Source organism: Ascaphus truei, chromosome 4 (assembly GCF_040206685.1).
Source record: "Ascaphus truei isolate aAscTru1 chromosome 4, aAscTru1.hap1, whole genome shotgun sequence".
Lineage (NCBI taxonomy): Eukaryota > Metazoa > Chordata > Amphibia > Anura > Ascaphidae > Ascaphus > Ascaphus truei.
The window spans coordinates 303,393,465-303,410,897 of record NC_134486.1 but is presented as its reverse complement, the minus strand read 5'-3'; the positions used below and the strand labels follow the sequence as shown (position 1 = coordinate 303,410,897).

General features: G+C 43.8%; 2 protein-coding genes across 3 annotated transcripts in view; both read right to left on the bottom strand.

Moving 5' to 3' along the window:
* Positions 1–13,055, bottom strand: part of LRP11 (LDL receptor related protein 11) — a 43,748-nt gene extending 30,693 nt beyond the window's left edge. The window contains exons 1-2 of one of the 2 annotated variants that reach the window (XM_075597773.1): positions 11,818–13,055; positions 169–326 (exon numbers count right to left, since the gene is read on the bottom strand). In XM_075597773.1, the coding sequence (XP_075453888.1) occupies positions 169–326; positions 11,818–12,613 (954 nt within the window). In that variant the 5' untranslated portion in view covers positions 12,614–13,055. The remainder of the gene's footprint in view (positions 1–168; positions 327–11,817) is intronic. The other variant, XM_075597774.1, reaches the window with a different exon arrangement.
* Positions 13,056–13,270: 215 nt separating this feature from the next.
* Positions 13,271–14,766, bottom strand: LOC142493567 (low-density lipoprotein receptor-related protein 11-like). Its single transcript, XM_075597775.1, has one exon. The coding sequence runs from the start codon at positions 14,183–14,185 to the stop codon at positions 13,358–13,360; it is 828 nt and encodes a 275-aa protein (XP_075453890.1). The 5' UTR covers positions 14,186–14,766; the 3' UTR covers positions 13,271–13,357.
* Between the last annotated feature and the right edge of the window lie 2,667 nt (positions 14,767–17,433).

Here is a 17,433-nt window from a genome sequence, read left to right as displayed (position 1 = left end):
GGATCATTTCTACCTATCAATGTCTCAGACAGAGTAGGGGCTCCTGACAATATTGTGATCCTACACAGTTTCTTAATGTGCTCATGCCCTAGTGCAACCTATTCTTTTCCGCATGTTCACCACACTACTTCTAATGAAAATGCTCTTGGAATTAAATTATGCCAATACCTTCATGTCAACTAACGGGTCTCCCCGAAACAAACTCCACTCGTATCGAACAATCGCATGATCATCACTGCTTTCACGGCCATCCAGAATAACCCAGTCAACAGGCAGCTGAAGTACCACGTCTTGTCCTGCGTTGCTATGAGGAGGCTTGTCATTTTCTACAAAGGAAATAACTTGGTCAAGTACCAACAGTAAAAGTGATCATATCGTCATAACTTTAACAATGTATTCATACATCAACAAAAAGAACAGTTTGCACTCTAAACCTTTATATGTTGTATCTAATGGGAGTCCTGACCCACACAATATTTTGGGTGGTACTACAGCTTGAAAATATTTTTTTCACAAAAAACTAAAATTGTCAAAGACAAATAGTGGAACCTATTATGCACTCTTGTTACTTTCCATTCAACTGTTAATGATAATAAACCCCTCCAAACACTATCATTATAGTTCAGAATCGTAAAACTATATATGTCCTTTATTTTTACAGAAAATCCATACATTAAAATCCATATTGAACTGGTACCAGTTCCTCGCACCATTCGTCCTTCCCACACAATATAAATAAATTCATACACAAAGGATCACATACAAATCACACAAATCACAGTTGTACAAATGCTCTAAAAATATTTGGGGGGTAAAGTGCTTGCATATATAACCAGAGCAAACGGTCCTTTCTTGTAGCAGTGTGGATAATGGGTTACATGTCGTGTCCATATTATTCAATTATATTCCCTTTACCCAACATTCACTTTAATAGTGTTGGTTTGCTCTTAACGAGTTGTTTGTTCACAGCTTCACTCCCTTTTGATTCTTCACACAAACAGGTGCATAGTTGTATTTTTACTGCTTTTTAAATAGCCCTGCTTATGCATATTGTGTGTCAACAACTTCTGTGTGGATTTCTTTTTGCAGGCAGTTTAATTCAGGCAGTTCATTGCAAATATAATACACATATAGCCTGGACAAGCCATGGCTATCTTTTTGCCCTCCTGCCAGGTAAGCCCTAGTAGCTACAGGCAGTGACAGGATGCAAACGCTGTTATACCATCTGCAGTGGCTGCACCAAATAAAGATCCTTTTTATATACATCTGACTAAGTCGCAGTCTATTGAACAGAAGTATAGGAGAAAAGACTGTCATTGTAGGGACCATCTCCAGCACTTTTGGAGCCTACTGTGACTGGAGGCGCTGTCACCAATGAAAAGAACCTGAGGATCACCTAAAGCCTGTCCGGTTCCCCACAACATCGCAGAAGCTCATCTCTCCTGGACCCTCACAGGTAACCAGCACCACACGTACCTGTAGCCTAGGCAAAACCTCCCAGATGGGGGGGACTTCAATCCTGAGATGAGTTTGGGGAGCACGACGATAGTAGGGATCACCCACTCCCCCCCCCCCCCCCCCACTTGTCACTCCCTGTCTTCATCCCCATTAATCACTCCCTGTCCCCCCATGTAACCCACTACCCCCCTTGTCCTCCCCATCACCCACTACCCCCTGTTGAGCTGAGAGTTTCTGCAGCACTGAGAAGGTATGGATCACCCACTTCCCTCCATACTTGTCACTCCGTGCCCCCCCACTTGTCTTTCCCTGTCAACCCCATCTGTCACTCACTGTGTCCCCGTCACTCACTTTCCTTCATGTCTCCCCTCTCCACCCCTGTATCCCCTCACTTCCCTCCAACTTGTACTGTTTCAGTGTATAATGCAGTCTGGTTATATACTCTGGCTTGGTCTATAGTGCCATCTGGTTATATACTCTGGCTTGGTCTATAGTGCCATCTGGTTATATACTCTGGGTTGGTGTATATAGTGCCTCTGTGGCACACAGCACTTTGTGTGGTGCTTGCTTGTTCTGGTGATGTGCCGCGCAATTCGCAGCCTATGATTAGTACTCACCACCAAATCAAAATGCCCTACAGCCACAGAACTGGCTACACACACGGATGTTTTATTATATATAACCATGGTGAAATGAGGATAGGACTTAAATGTCACTCAGTTTAAGTTAGTCAGCCCACAGGGGACACACTGTGACTTGCACACTGACTGCAGCAAGTTTATTAACTCTAGAACAACAGCCCGAAGGAAGGAAATTGCACAAAGGTGTCTCTTGTCCTCCTACAAGTTAAAAATGCTGTTAAATCTGCTTATCTCCTTACAAATATGTTTTTGGATGGGAATATTTGACTTCTTTTGACCAGGAAAAAACAGGAAATTTAGGATTTGAACCATGAAATTTGAAAGTGCAAACACGGCTCTTGTTATCTTTAACAGTTCTTTATACTTGTCACTCCATGGTAGCCCTGCTGGATCTAGGTATAGGGGGCGTCCCCTCCACCTTCTCCTGCTGGCTCTCCACAACTGTTTATCACCGAGGCTCACGTGTGCTTTTCTAAGGGCTCTTATATAGTGGCCGCTTGCGCTACGCCGTGCGCGCACGCGGCACTTATAATTGGCTGAGGTTAGTCAGCCCTTCTATACAAGGGCAGCGCGCGTGCACGGCATTGAGCGTGCATCCGGCCGACTGCAGGGAACACAGGGAATAGAATGATTTTGCGCTGCTAACGGCGCTGAAATGTATGTATGTGTGTGTATATATGAATGCATGTGTATGTGTGTATGTATGTATGTGTGTCTGCACAATGTTAATAAATATTTTATTTTTACCAATGTGTTTTTTTTTTAAATAAATAATAAATTACACATACATACACACACATATACATACATACACACATAAATACACAGGTCCTTCTCAGCTCACAGCTCACAGCATACACACAAAAAGCATGCAACGCGCGTTCGCACTGGCTCGCGCGCGCGCGCCCGGCCGCACACACTATATAACAAAAGGCTGTATTACTGTAGCTCATTTTGTGTTTAATGTACTGTATATCGCTTCACGATGCCTGTCTATTCTTGCTGTTACTTTCTGCTGGCAAACAAACATTGTATCGCCTGCACACCCCAGAGCTTCTTCCGGGTCTCTACATAAATCCAGCAGGACCACCAGGAAACGGCAGATATGAAGAACGTTTAAGATAACAAGATGTCTTTGTGCAGGCTCTCACAGAGTGTCAGCATAAGAAGTTGGCATATACCCAGGAAATGTGATTAGAGCACATGAGCAGGGGAAATATAAATTGTGTTATGAAGGCTAGAAATGTAGCTCATAACTGTGACTAAATATATTGCTATATGTGGATTATTTTTGCAATACTAAGCTGCCTGCAAAAAGAAATCCACACAGAAGTTGTTGTCATACAATATGCATAAACAGTGCTATAATAAAAACACCAACAAAAAACTATGCACCGGTTGGTGTGAAGAATCAAAAGGGAGTGACGCTGTGGACAACAACTGACTAAGAGCAAACCAACACTGAAAGTGAATGTTGGGTGAAAGCAATATAATTGAATAATATGGACACGGCACACATTATCCACACTGTTACAAAGAAAGGAAATTTTACTCTGGTTATATATGCAAGCACTTTAGCAAAAAAAATATTTTTATGGCATTTGTACAACAACTGTGATTTGTGTGTGAAACTTTTTATATGGATTTATTTATATTGTGTGGGAAGGATTAATGGTGTGAGGAGCTGATACCAGTTTACCGCTTCATCTGTCCTAGACTGCAATTCTGGATCAGTGTTAAACTCATGGAATTTTTTAATAAATTTGTTTGTCCTGAGGCAGAGAACTAACTCTCGAAACATAGTCCTACAATATCAATTGGTAGTCTAAATAACATTTAAAAAATCACCTAATACGGTTCTTTTTTTTTTCTTTAAATATATCAATCTTACCGAATTATAAGTATTTGTTGTGCCCTGTGACCATGGCATGTGAACCCCATAGCCCTTGCCAACAGTTTCATTATTGAGAAGGGTCAAAGTGGTTAAGCAAATATTCTAACTGTGCCGGCCTTAAAACACTCTAAATGTATTTAGCATTGGGGGGAAATGTAGTCTTACTATAGGTTAGAAAGATGTATACAATATTTGTGCTTAGAACGCAGAAAAAGGCTTTCATTAAATAAATATTTTATTAAATAAAAAAATGGAACCATTACTCTGTCAATAAAGTGGTACTTCATACCCCTGGATACGATCACACTTTGACCATTGGTTATTGATGCAAGTTCACTATTTAATGCTTCAGCTACTGCTCCAATGCTCCCCTTTATATGAGCACTTTCTGTTACAATATTACAGAACTTCAGGAATACCATTGCCCATATCAATGACAGTCACCTGTAGACATTCAACCAATGGAATAAAAAAAGCCTTATCTTCTTCTTTTAAAAGGGATAACAGGCCTAAGCATGCTATGTAAATAAAGAATGGAGTCCAGATGCCGATCACGAGACCCTGTTGTGTGGACAGAAATAAAGTTTCCAGAAGCTGGTTCCACCTCTCTGCTTTACAGCTCAGAGCTCCTCTGTAGTGTCTCAGTATCATAACCCCCATGCATGGAAGTTGACAGAAAGTGGACTGTGACAGTGAGGGGGTAACCAGGCTCACTAATAAAGGTCAAACCCCCTTGGTTGCCCCTGATCCATGTTTTTATGTCCAGCTTTGGTACAAGAGAAGCAACTCTTAAACTTAACCTAAGCGTTATTTGGAGCAACTTTTTAGCAAACTTCTTATAGGAAGGTCTAAGAGCTCTGAAAATGAACGTGCACATCTTTTCAGTAGATCCTAGGAGACGAGGGACTTAGAAGAATTTTGTGAGATTTTTATTAACATGGTGTATAAGGGTATGTATGTTTTATGCACTGTATATGAGCTGGGGAATTTCCAAGTCCTTGATTCTGAGAGACCAGATGGCCACCAGGCTTGGAGCCACTGGCTTGGTACCACCTAGTCTGCTCAGGCCCCGTCTTGAAAGTCTCAGAGATGCCAAGGTGTTAGGGCCGGCGGAGTACCGGAGTTATGCTTGAGTACCCACGTCCTGGCATGAAAAAGGGCTATCCGGTGACCATTTGCCTGTCTCCAGACTCTGATGAGCCTGGCTCAGCAGGGGGTTCAATATGCTAAGTGGCAGAGGTGCCAGGTTGGTGCATGCCCCTTTGCAGAATTGAAATCAGTGCCCGCCCAGCTTCAGGGTACTGGCAAATAGCTGATAGGCTGGTGGAAATATTCCCACGCTCGGATGGGTTGAGGTATTCTATGAATGGGAATAAACCCTAGCTGCCAATAAGCTCAGGAGATTCTAAGTGCCAAGACAACAGCGGAAAATTTGAACTGACCAAAAGATGCTCTGGGAGAAATACACGCGAGCCGGCTTCAGAAATTTCAAGTCCCACATTTCGGGGTCAAGTTCTCAGAATACTTCGTAGCAGTCCTGGCTGGAACTGCATGCTGAAAAGAGTACCAGGATGTTTGGTACTCGCTCCTGGTCAAAGGATTTCAGCACCTCCAGAGCAGAAAGAGCGGTGGTGTCAGGAACTGCATGCCGATTCGGTTCCAGGACTTTTCGGGCTTAGTCCCGGTCATCTAAAAGACTTTGTAAAGACTTTGTTATCTGCGCTATTACCACAACGAAAGGATAGTTTTGTAGCCCAGACCCCCAGTAAGTATGTTTCCTCTTATTTGTTTTAATTCACTGTGTACATCTGTTTCTATGGAATAAATGACAATTTGTTTTACTTCTTGGTTTTGCTAAGTGATATGATCCCAGTATAAAGGTGTAAATTCCTGGTCCCCCGTGACATGGACCTGTTAAGATTAATTTCCCTATAACTTCTTGATCTTATCTCTCTGTTGCCCCTATTTAATTTGCTGTGCTGCCATACTCCACTTTCTTAGCAAAAAAGGTAGCTCTCTATACATGTGTAGCAGGCAAGTCACACTAGGGGAGGGGCGTTATTCCTCCTGTTCTCATATTACCATTGGTGTGGAACCCCAAGTAACAACATTGCAAAATGGTGCATAGAAATTGCGCAATGTTGTGTGTTGCCATGCAAAATTGGGAGTAATATCTCCTGCTTCTGTATTTGAATAAAGCAGAATTCTTCTCAAGCACGGGAAAGACCATGTCACTAAATGTTGAATACGTGACTGATTCTAGAAGTGGAAGTGATCATTCAAGCTCTTTGGTGGTAAAAATGTACTGTCATTGTACTACTGTTTGTCATTGCACTGCTGTACTGTGCAAGGCTATCTATTAGAATAAATGATTATGTAGAAAACATCTTTCCTAAAGAAAGTACGGCACACCACAGGTCTTGCAAAAATTGTGGTTCAGTTCGACATTTGTGTCTTTAACACAGATCTTTACCAAGATACAAATGACAATTATATACACATAGTGAACTAACAAACATATTTCAGGTGAGGTCTGTGTGCCAAATTGGCATCCGTTTGGTGTTTCCAAAAGATGCCCGACAATAACTAAATTAACCCTGGAATGTGAGAGAACCAACTTTCCTGTGAATTAATTGCATCAGTGTAACAAATGACAGTTACACTTTCACATTTTTCTTAACATTAATAAACATACATGTACAAATAAACGTAGAATGTACAATCTATTAAGTGTTGCAGACTATGTGTAATATCTACATTAATATATTAAATCCCCATGTGCTGATGAAATTACTTCACAAAGCAAATGCTGACAAGCAACAAAAATCAAACCACATGGGCTCACAATAGTTGCTGGTATACCATATCTGTCTCAATGTCACCATATCAGGATTTACTTGAAACGATCGTATAAACATAAATTAATTACCTGCAGTTGACATGCGGCCAGGCAGGGAGCGAGCGCGCTGGTGCTCATGCGCGGTGACGTCACGCTCCTTGCTCGGCCAGTAGATTTGTGGCCATGACGTCACGGAGCTGGTTCACCTTCACCGTCACGTGACGTGCTTGTGGGCGACAAATTAAAATTTGCTTGCTCTGCAAGAAGCTAAGCGCCTAAGCAGGCGCTTGCTCATGCTGACCACAAACATTGCCGCAATGTGTTTCATCGCGGCCAGCGTGAGCGCGCCCGCCTGCTCAGCACCACCCTGGTCGAGGCCTAATACAACACATGGTGTATAACATTGCTGAGACCATAGAGGTGCATGACAATACAGTTACTCCATGAATACATGTTACTCTGGACCTACTCGAGATTGTGAGGACATGCTTTTATTATGGTATATACTGTAAGTATTCTAGGTGTTTAGGTTCGATGGTGTACTGAGTAGGAGGTGCATGAACGGGTTAACCTCCGTGACTGGCGCTCCAGAATGTATAAGATAAAAATCAGTCTAATAATATCCATAATCACAATGCAGGTAGGCTGCATAATAATCCCTACGGAGTCATAGATTGGTCATCACTAGAGTCTAGGCGCAAAGTTCACCTTTCCTGTCTCACCCTCAAATACTTTCTGGGCAAGCTACCCAGCTACCTGAACAAGCTCCTCACCCCTACCACATGCAGTACCTATCACCTGAGATCAGACTCCAAAAGACTATTCATGGTCCCAAGACTCAACAAAGTATCCGGACGTTCCTCCTTCTCCTTCCGTGCACCCCAAAACTGGAACAACCTACCAGAGACTCTCATATCCACCACCAGCTTAAGTTCTTTCAAATCTAAGGCTGTCTCACACTTTAATCTGGTCTGTAACTGTTTCATACGCTCATAATATATATTTTCTTTAACTGTGCATGCAATGTCTTGTATATAAATGTATACCTTGTTCATTTATGTAACTGTATTTGTAACCATGTATTATTTGTTTTACTCTGTGCCCAGGACATACTTGAAAACGAGAGGTAACTCTCAATGTATTACTTCCTGGTAAAATATTTTATAAATAAATAAATAAATAAATATCATGAAGGTGTGGGACATAAACACAGGTGGGGAGTGAATATGACGGAGGAAAAGAAGAACAACTACTCGGATCCCCCACAAGTGAAGTGAGAGACCGGAGTGTGTTAAACCTAACCAACCCGCAACCTCCACTATTCCTGCTACCACACGCAGGCTCCGGAACAGCAGCAAATGGACACTTAGCTGCTCAGACACTGAGGTGAGGGAAAACAGCCAGGATCCCGGTTCGTGTGAATAGACGTGCTCCAGCCAAAAAGGTAAGATATGTAGAGAGGAAGGCGATGCTCAGCTCTCCAGTAAAGCAATCAAAAAGTGTAATCAATGAAAAACCATCTTTATTATACTAAAGGATAGACCCATGGCTATGGTACCTCTAAGTTGGAGTAGGCGTTTGGTTAGTTACCGTGTCAGATTTAAGCACTATTGGTCTTACTTTCTTGTGTTACCAATGTGCAATACTTTGTCACAAAGCCCTTTATTCAGGGTTTTCGGACAGTACTAGAAGAACAAGTACCTTCCGTTTCATATTAGAATGTAACCCATATGGACAGAACTTTTCTTCACCAAAATATGGTGCCTTAAGTCACGTGCCCAATGTTGTTGGTCTAGGACAGCAACAAAATATAATATGATGAGTGGCTGCAGATAGATTGTCAACTGTGCATCATATGCCACGATATCTTTCCGGTGACTTACTATGGCAAGGTATATTCTGGACTTGGTAAGAGACTACAACTTGTGTCTATCAATCAACATCTAGAAGAAACAATATAAAGAAGATAATTAAAGAAAACAATTCAATTTCCCATCTTTGTTCAGTCCCCGCAGAATTACGGTATCTAAATCAAAAATCTACGTGGCTTCTCTCTGTAATAATTGTTTTTTCATGTCACCTCCTCTATTAGGGATAGGCACATGGTTGATAATCATGTATCATAAGGATGCTAGCTGGTGTCCCTTGGTAAAAAAAAAGTAACTTGCCAATGGTTTATCAATGGCTCCTCTGTAGAGTGCCAACCAAATACTTGACCAGGGTTCATTCATCCATTCACAAAATGTCCAATCAGTTTTCCCAACATAGCTAAGTCCACATTGACAGATGATCAAATAGATAAAGGATGTATTGTGGCATGTTAGATGATGTTTGAGCTTTAGAGATTTGCCAGAGTGTGGTTGTTTGAACTGTGTCCCTCCAATAAGACCATTCATGCAGGTCATGCAATTTCTACAACCGAAACAGCCATTTCTGAGAGGACTCAACCTATTGTATGGTGAGTAACTTGCATATTTCTCAATTGAATCCCTTTTGATTAGGAGGTCTCGTAGACTTTTGTTATGCCGATATGCAATAATAGTATTTTGTTGAGTAGATGGCCCAAATTTCCTATCTATATAAAGGATGTGCCATTTTTAAAAAAATGATCTTTTAAGGTCTTTTGAAATCTCTGATTATTTGGTAACAGGGAGTCTGGTGTTTGTCACGTTAGTCTGTCTTAATAACAATGTCTCTCAATCCAATTTAAGTGCTCTTAGTAATTGTTACTTACATCTTTCTGCCTATAGCCCCTAGATAAAAATGTGTCTGCCACAATATGCATCTTTTCAATCTTTTGATCTGGTTTGCTAATGATTCTAGCAACCCTGATTAATTGTGAAAAAGTTAAGCCTTTCTTAAAGCTTGATGCCAAAAGGAGTGTCCAAATTTGTGTCAAATTTAGTGACCAGGACATCTAGATAGTTAATAATATTACTACTATGGTTAATAGGGAATCTAACAGATCCGGACAATGTATTTAATGAATCATAGAAGTCCATCAGTTGACCTTCCATACCTGACCACAGAATAAAATAGATCTATGAATCTATTGTAACGTATTGGCTAAATTGTTCTGAATTCAAAATATGTTATATCTCAGTTCCCTGTGTATAAATTACCAAACGCAGTGGCTACATTCAAACCCCATTGCTGTGCCTGTAAACTGTAAGTGAAAAAGTTTTTCAAATGTGAAATAATTACATGTTAGAAACAGATTGTGTCATTCCAGCATGAATTGTACAGGTGGCCCATTATATTCTATTGATTGCAACAAAACATCAGCCACAGCTTTCAAACCCCCAGTATGCGGAATTACTGCGTATACATTAATGACATCCATAGTGACCAGTAAAGTGCTGGGTGTGATATTGCAAATGTGACTGATAGAATGAAGAAAATCTGTTGTGTCTTCTAAATAGCTGGTGAGTTTGGACACCAAAAGCTACACCCAAAAATCTAAAAATTGTGAAAGGGGTTGTGTGGACCGAGTGCCAAAATAATAGCATGTCCTGGGGGATTAGTAAGTGATTTATGGATTTTAGGAAGTGTATAAATAATAGGTCGTACAGGGTGTGTTTATGTGAGAAATTGAGTTAAGTAAATCCTGATATGGTGACATTGAGACAGATATGATATACCAGCAACTATTGTGAACCCCTGTGGTTTGATTTTTGCTGCTTGTCAGCATTTCCTTTGTGAAGTCATTTCATCAGCACATGGGGATTTAATATATTAATGTAGATATTACACATAGTCTGCGACACTTAATAGATTTAACATTTTACGTTTATTTGTACAAGTATGTTTATTTATGTTACACTTTCACATGTATCTTAACATCAGTGTAACAGTTATTTGTTACACTAACACAATTGATTCACAGTGGAGTTGGTTAGCTCAACTTCCAGGTTTAATTTAGTTATTGACAAGCATCTTTTTATGATAACACCAAACAAATGCCAATTAGGCACGCAGACCTCACCCGGAATATGTCTGTTAGTTCACTATGTGTATATAAGTATCATTGCTGGTGGTTATTTTAATCTTGACAGTGGTCTGATTTAGGCCGCGTCCATGCTGAGCGCGACGGTGCGCGTGGCGCGAACAAAAGGCTGTTCACCAATGAGGACGGCCATAGTGTGCGCGTCGGTTCACGTGATAGAGCGCTATGGCACGGCCGATTTTTCGCGCAACAAAATAATTTGATTTTGTCGCGCGACGGCCGGGTCACCTGAGTGTTTCGGCCCAATGTTGGCAAAACAGCTGTGACATCACGGCCACGCCTCCCGGTCGCGACTCCCCTAGGCCTGAAATCGCTTCTGCGGCAGGTACGCGTGATGTCACCTAGCATGGCCTCAGCCTAGACACAAACATTGCACTGAACCACCTGAATAAATATTTATATTGTTTATATTTTTGCAAGACCTGTGGTGTGTCGGTACTTTCTTTAGGAAAGCTGTTTTCTATATAATGATATTGTCTCCCTTCTAAGGGCAGACCTCCCAGCCCTGATGCATTCCTCTCTTCATCTGATCAAGCGAGGGCACCTCATTCCTCCAGTTTCCTTTGATAATAAATGATTACATTTACTAATGTGTTACAGTCTTCTCATGATGCACAGAAACGCCTTCAGTGCCATGGGAAGTGTAGGACCATCAAAGGCATGAGCTGCACTTTTCCAGGACACTGAAGAAGTTAATATTTAACAGAGATAATGAGGACGCTGTGGGGTTATTGTACTAAAGTCAATCGGCTGCAAAACTGGGGGAAACCAGCGAAAAATAACTGTACCAGATTTATTAACCTCTTCACTGACAAAGTGGCTAGCACCGCATTGATTCGCCCCTCTGGAAGCAAATGAAATAGAGGGGGGGGGGGGGGTTATCTTAATTGTTTTCAATCTGATTCCTTTTCTTTGATAAACATGGTGCTGTTTTTACAACCGGGAAATCACAGTAAATAAACCTCCGTATGTCTCTTACCCTGGTCTGCTGCTCCTGCCAGCGTCTGCAGGGGGCTCCCCCCAGCCCAGCCTGTGGTTGCATTGCGCCCGGACAGGGTGTAGCTGCTGTAGCCCCTGTGCAGGGAGAACTTGCACACGTTGCGCCCCCGGTGCGTGCAGTCAAACAGGTAACAGCTCAACCCCCGGCCAGATCTCTCCACCACGGCCGCAGAGCAGCCAGGCTCGGAGCAGCACACCTCCAGGCACTGCTTCCAGCTGGACACCTCGCCCGGGGCCTTCAGGAAGGTGGCACCGGACTCCAGCGAATCCTTGGTACGGATAATGTAGTCTTCCAGCAGGTTAAATTTGCACAAATCATCCCCAACCACATCACCCCCGGGCCTCACACCAACGTCTTGCAGTTGCTTTTGCATGGCCTCCTCTTCATCTGTACCTTCCGGTGGCTGCTTTTGCATCGCATCCCGTTGGCCTTCATTCTCTTGCAGCGGTCTGTGCCTATGCATGCTTCCCCAGCCCTCCTCAGCCTCCTGCCCCTGATCTGGGTGCTGATGCAGCCTTTGTTCCTGTTGCCCCTGCTCCCCCAGGTCCTGTTGATGCCTTTGCTGCTGCAGCTGTTTGCGGAACTCCTCCAGCAGCTCCTCCACCCCGGAGATCTGAGACCTGAGATCTGTCAGCTGAGGGGCAGGGGAGCCCAAGGACACCCTCCTGCAGCCCCCTATAGCACAGCACAGGAGCAGGCAGAGCAGGCTGAGGGAGGAGATCAGAGGCCTAACGCCCCACACTGGCTTCTGCTGAGCTGGAAAGTTGTATATCATGCTGACCAAAGGAGCAAAATAATCCTCAGATCGTTTTCCAAAGAGGATCCTATGCGCTGTGGTTATTAATACTCTCTCTTGTAGTCTGGTGGTATATTATAAGCAGCCGTTGAGGTTCAATGGGCCTAGGAAACGTTTTGCAAGGAGAGGGTGCAAGAAGCAAGATGGTAGCAAGTGTTGTGTGCAGCAAAAAGCAGCCCCAGGCCGCAGCATGGCGTATCTGTGTTTATCTTTACCTCCCCCCCTCTCCTCACGCAGCAGCTCCCTCTTCAGCCGTGAGTCTGTGTGACTCCTTCCATCCCCAGATATCAGAAATGGTTAATCAGGAGGATGCGGCGGAGTTGGCTACTTGCACAAACGCCTGGTGCAGTCAGAGCTGGGCTCTTAGCTAATCAGCACCACGGAGGAGTGACAGCTCCATGCTCAGCACTCCCTCCATTCTCTCTGCGGCACCCACTCCCCCTCACCCACCCTATGTTATCTCTATGCGAGGTGAAGGGAGGAGACAGGGACATCCAATGGTTGCTGGACTTCTCTCAGTCGTTGGATTCAGGATTATGCACGCAGCCCATCCAACCCTCTGTAGTTCTCTGACGCCAAGCTGACACTTGATATAGTGTCCACAATGTAGCTTCTTCATCTATTTCAGTGAGCTACGTGTATACTAAGGGGGGGTTATCTTAATTGTTTTCAATCTGATTCCTTTTCTTTGATAAACATGGTGCTGTTTTTACAACCGGGAAATCACAGTAAATAAACCTCCGTATGTCTCTTACCCTGGTCTGCTGCTCCTGCCAGCGTCTGCAGGGGGCTCCCCCCAGCCCAGCCTGTGGTTGCATTGCGCCCGGACAGGGTGTAGCTGCTGTAGCCCCTGTGCAGGGAGAACTTGCACACGTTGCGCCCCCGGTGCGTGCAGTCAAACAGGTAACAGCTCAACCCCCGGCCAGATCTCTCCACCACGGCCGCAGAGCAGCCAGGCTCGGAGCAGCACACCTCCAGGCACTGCTTCCAGCTGGACACCTCGCCCGGGGCCTTCAGGAAGGTGGCACCGGACTCCAGCGAATCCTTGGTACGGATAATGTAGTCTTCCAGCAGGTTAAATTTGCACAAATCATCCCCAACCACATCACCCCCGGGCCTCACACCAACGTCTTGCAGTTGCTTTTGCATGGCCTCCTCTTCATCTGTACCTTCCGGTGGCTGCTTTTGCATCGCATCCCGTTGGCCTTCATTCTCTTGCAGCGGTCTGTGCCTATGCATGCTTCCCCAGCCCTCCTCAGCCTCCTGCCCCTGATCTGGGTGCTGATGCAGCCTTTGTTCCTGTTGCCCCTGCTCCCCCAGGTCCTGTTGATGCCTTTGCTGCTGCAGCTGTTTGCGGAACTCCTCCAGCAGCTCCTCCACCCCGGAGATCTGAGACCTGAGATCTGTCAGCTGAGGGGCAGGGGAGCCCAAGGACACCCTCCTGCAGCCCCCTATAGCACAGCACAGGAGCAGGCAGAGCAGGCTGAGGGAGGAGATCAGAGGCCTAACGCCCCACACTGGCTTCTGCTGAGCTGGAAAGTTGTATATCATGCTGACCAAAGGAGCAAAATAATCCTCAGATCGTTTTCCAAAGAGGATCCTATGCGCTGTGGTTATTAATACTCTCTCTTGTAGTCTGGTGGTATATTATAAGCAGCCGTTGAGGTTCAATGGGCCTAGGAAACGTTTTGCAAGGAGAGGGTGCAAGAAGCAAGATGGTAGCAAGTGTTGTGTGCAGCAAAAAGCAGCCCCAGGCCGCAGCATGGCGTATCTGTGTTTATCTTTACCTCCCCCCCTCTCCTCACGCAGCAGCTCCCTCTTCAGCCGTGAGTCTGTGTGACTCCTTCCATCCCCAGATATCAGAAATGGTTAATCAGGAGGATGCGGCGGAGTTGGCTACTTGCACAAACGCCTGGTGCAGTCAGAGCTGGGCTCTTAGCTAATCAGCACCACGGAGGAGTGACAGCTCCATGCTCAGCACTCCCTCCATTCTCTCTGCGGCACCCACTCCCCCTCACCCACCCTATGTTATCTCTATGCGAGGTGAAGGGAGGAGACAGGGACATCCAATGGTTGCTGGACTTCTCTCAGTCGTTGGATTCAGGATTATGCACGCAGCCCATCCAACCCTCTGTAGTTCTCTGACGCCAAGCTGACACTTGATATAGTGTCCACAATGTAGCTTCTTCATCTATTTCAGTGAGCTACGTGTATACTAAGTAATCATTTAAAGTAATGTAGCATTGAGTGAGATTTACAAGCTAAAATAAAAACATGGTATCCTGATTCAATAGTTGCACAGATTCAATACGGGATAAATGCTCAATACATATAGGGACTGGAAGTAGGGGTGCTGCAGAATATATACTTGTATATCAGTATACAATAGTCCAATAAAAAAGGTATCACCGAATACTGGAGAACTCATTTATTCTGCAACACACACACACACACACACACACACACACACACACACACACACACACACACACACACACACACACACACACACACACACACACACACACACACACACACACACACACACACACACACACACACACACACACACACACACACACACACACACACACACACACGTCGACAAATCACCCAAAAAATCTACTCACCACCTAGTACCACAAGTGTGCTGCTTGGGCCAATATGAGCTCGCCACAATGTTGCTATATATATATATATATATATATATATATATATATATATATATATATATATATATATATATATATATATATATATATATATATATATATATATATGTGTGTGATTGTGTATGTACAGCACCCACACCCAAAAAATAGTTTCTGCACTCCTATAAATACATACATGCAAGCAATACCAGGAGACACCCCTACTGCAAAGATCTCCCAGCATCGTTTTGTGTGTAGCTTGGTTAAGGTATCAACATATAATATACCCCTACAGAACTAAGTATCTCTGGAAGCAGCCCCCCCAGCTGAAATTAATGGGGTTCAGAGACACTCTGCTTCATCAAATATAGGTTTCCTATGAGTTATATTTTTATAAACTACTAAATGACTTATTTTCCCCCCCAAACACTCCTTTATACAATACGCGTGGAGATATGTGTGAACAAAACTGAACACACGCTAGATACTGTTCCTAGGAAATATGGTAATTTACATAATTGTAATATACTTTGCATATGCCAATTTGAATATTTCCCAGTCCCAGGTGTGTTGTTTTGTTCACAGGGGGGGGGGGGGGGTATATACAGTAAGTCATTTGGTTTATGAACAGAGACCACTGAATATGATCAACACTAATGTGGGTTATTATGGTGTATAATGATGAGTGCGCACAATACTTTGCATACAGTATGCCAATTATCATATTTCCAAAGTATCGCAGGAGTGTTCAGTTTTGCTCACAGGTATCTTTTCACATATTGTATACCTGGTTCTTTACAAAAAATAGAATCTCTCTCCATGTCATGTTAAATCCCTATGCTACCTTCAATGGACCTGTGGACAGCCTTTTTAGGGGGGGCAAGGCCGCAGACAGCTTTCCCAGGGCCCAGGACTACAGTTTCCACTGGGCCTTCCCACACCCCACCAACCCCCCCCCCCCCCCACCGACCCCCAGTGTTGGCTGCCTTGTGAGACACCTCCCTCCCCCTTCAGACATAGTACTCTCCACACACACACAATACCCTCCACCCACATACATAATACCCCCTCCATCCCAGATACACAATACCCCCATCTCTTACACACACAATATACACCCTCCCCCACAATACCAACCTCCCCACATCACATTCACCTCTCTCCATCACACATAATACTCTCCATCACACATAATACTCTCCAAACACAGAATACCCACCTCTCCCCCAACACACACACAGACACAAACGCATGCACGCACACGCACGCACGCACGCACGCATGCACGCACACGTGTCTATTGGCTAAATATTTTTTTATTTTGTATGGGAAATCTGCGAGTTTTTATCATTGAGACGTAATTGATGCCTGTAGGAGCATGTATATCAGAAACCAGATAGAAAAATTGGCAAAAGCGCTCTATGCCAGGAAAAATAAAATATAATATTGCCAAAACCACATTCCCAAGGTATCCGTATGAGTAATAATGGTAGTGATATATAACAACCAGAATGGGTACTATCCTCCTGAAGACAGATGGTAGGTAGTACAAGCCCACCCACAATCAGTCTCATTGGCAGGTTCCCTTGAATGAATGCAAGTACTCACATATCCTTGGATGGCTGACAGGCTGTGCTGCTTCCAATGATGATTTACCAGAAGTGAAAAGAATGAGAGGAGCGCATGAACCAAATGGAGCAGGAAGGACCCAAAGTGAAAAAATGAATAAAAAGGGCACTTTAATGTGTCATGAAACCCATCCTGATCACATCACCCTCTCTCCATCACACATAATACTCTCCATCACACTTAATACTCTCCAAACACAGAATACCCACCTCTCCCCCAATAGACACACACACACACACACACACAAACGCACGCATGCACACGTGTCTATTTGGCTAAATATTTTTTTATTTTGTATGTGAAATCTACGAGTTTTTATCAGTGAGATTTAATTGATGTCAGTGGGAGCATGTATATCAGAAACCAGCGAGACTCACGTAAAAGCAGTGACAGGCCTGGGGAGTTCTGCTTTAAGTGCCATCCTAATGATTACATCTTTAAACTTCCCTGACAAAGAGGAGGTGGCTGCACTGCATACCAACTAGGGACCATTGTCTAATTGAGAACGATGAGGGCAAT

Coding starts and splice junctions, on each gene's coding strand:
- LOC142493567 (XM_075597775.1), bottom strand. CDS start 14,185: ATGATATACAACTTTCCAGCTCAGCAGAAGCCAGTGTGGGGCGTTAGG.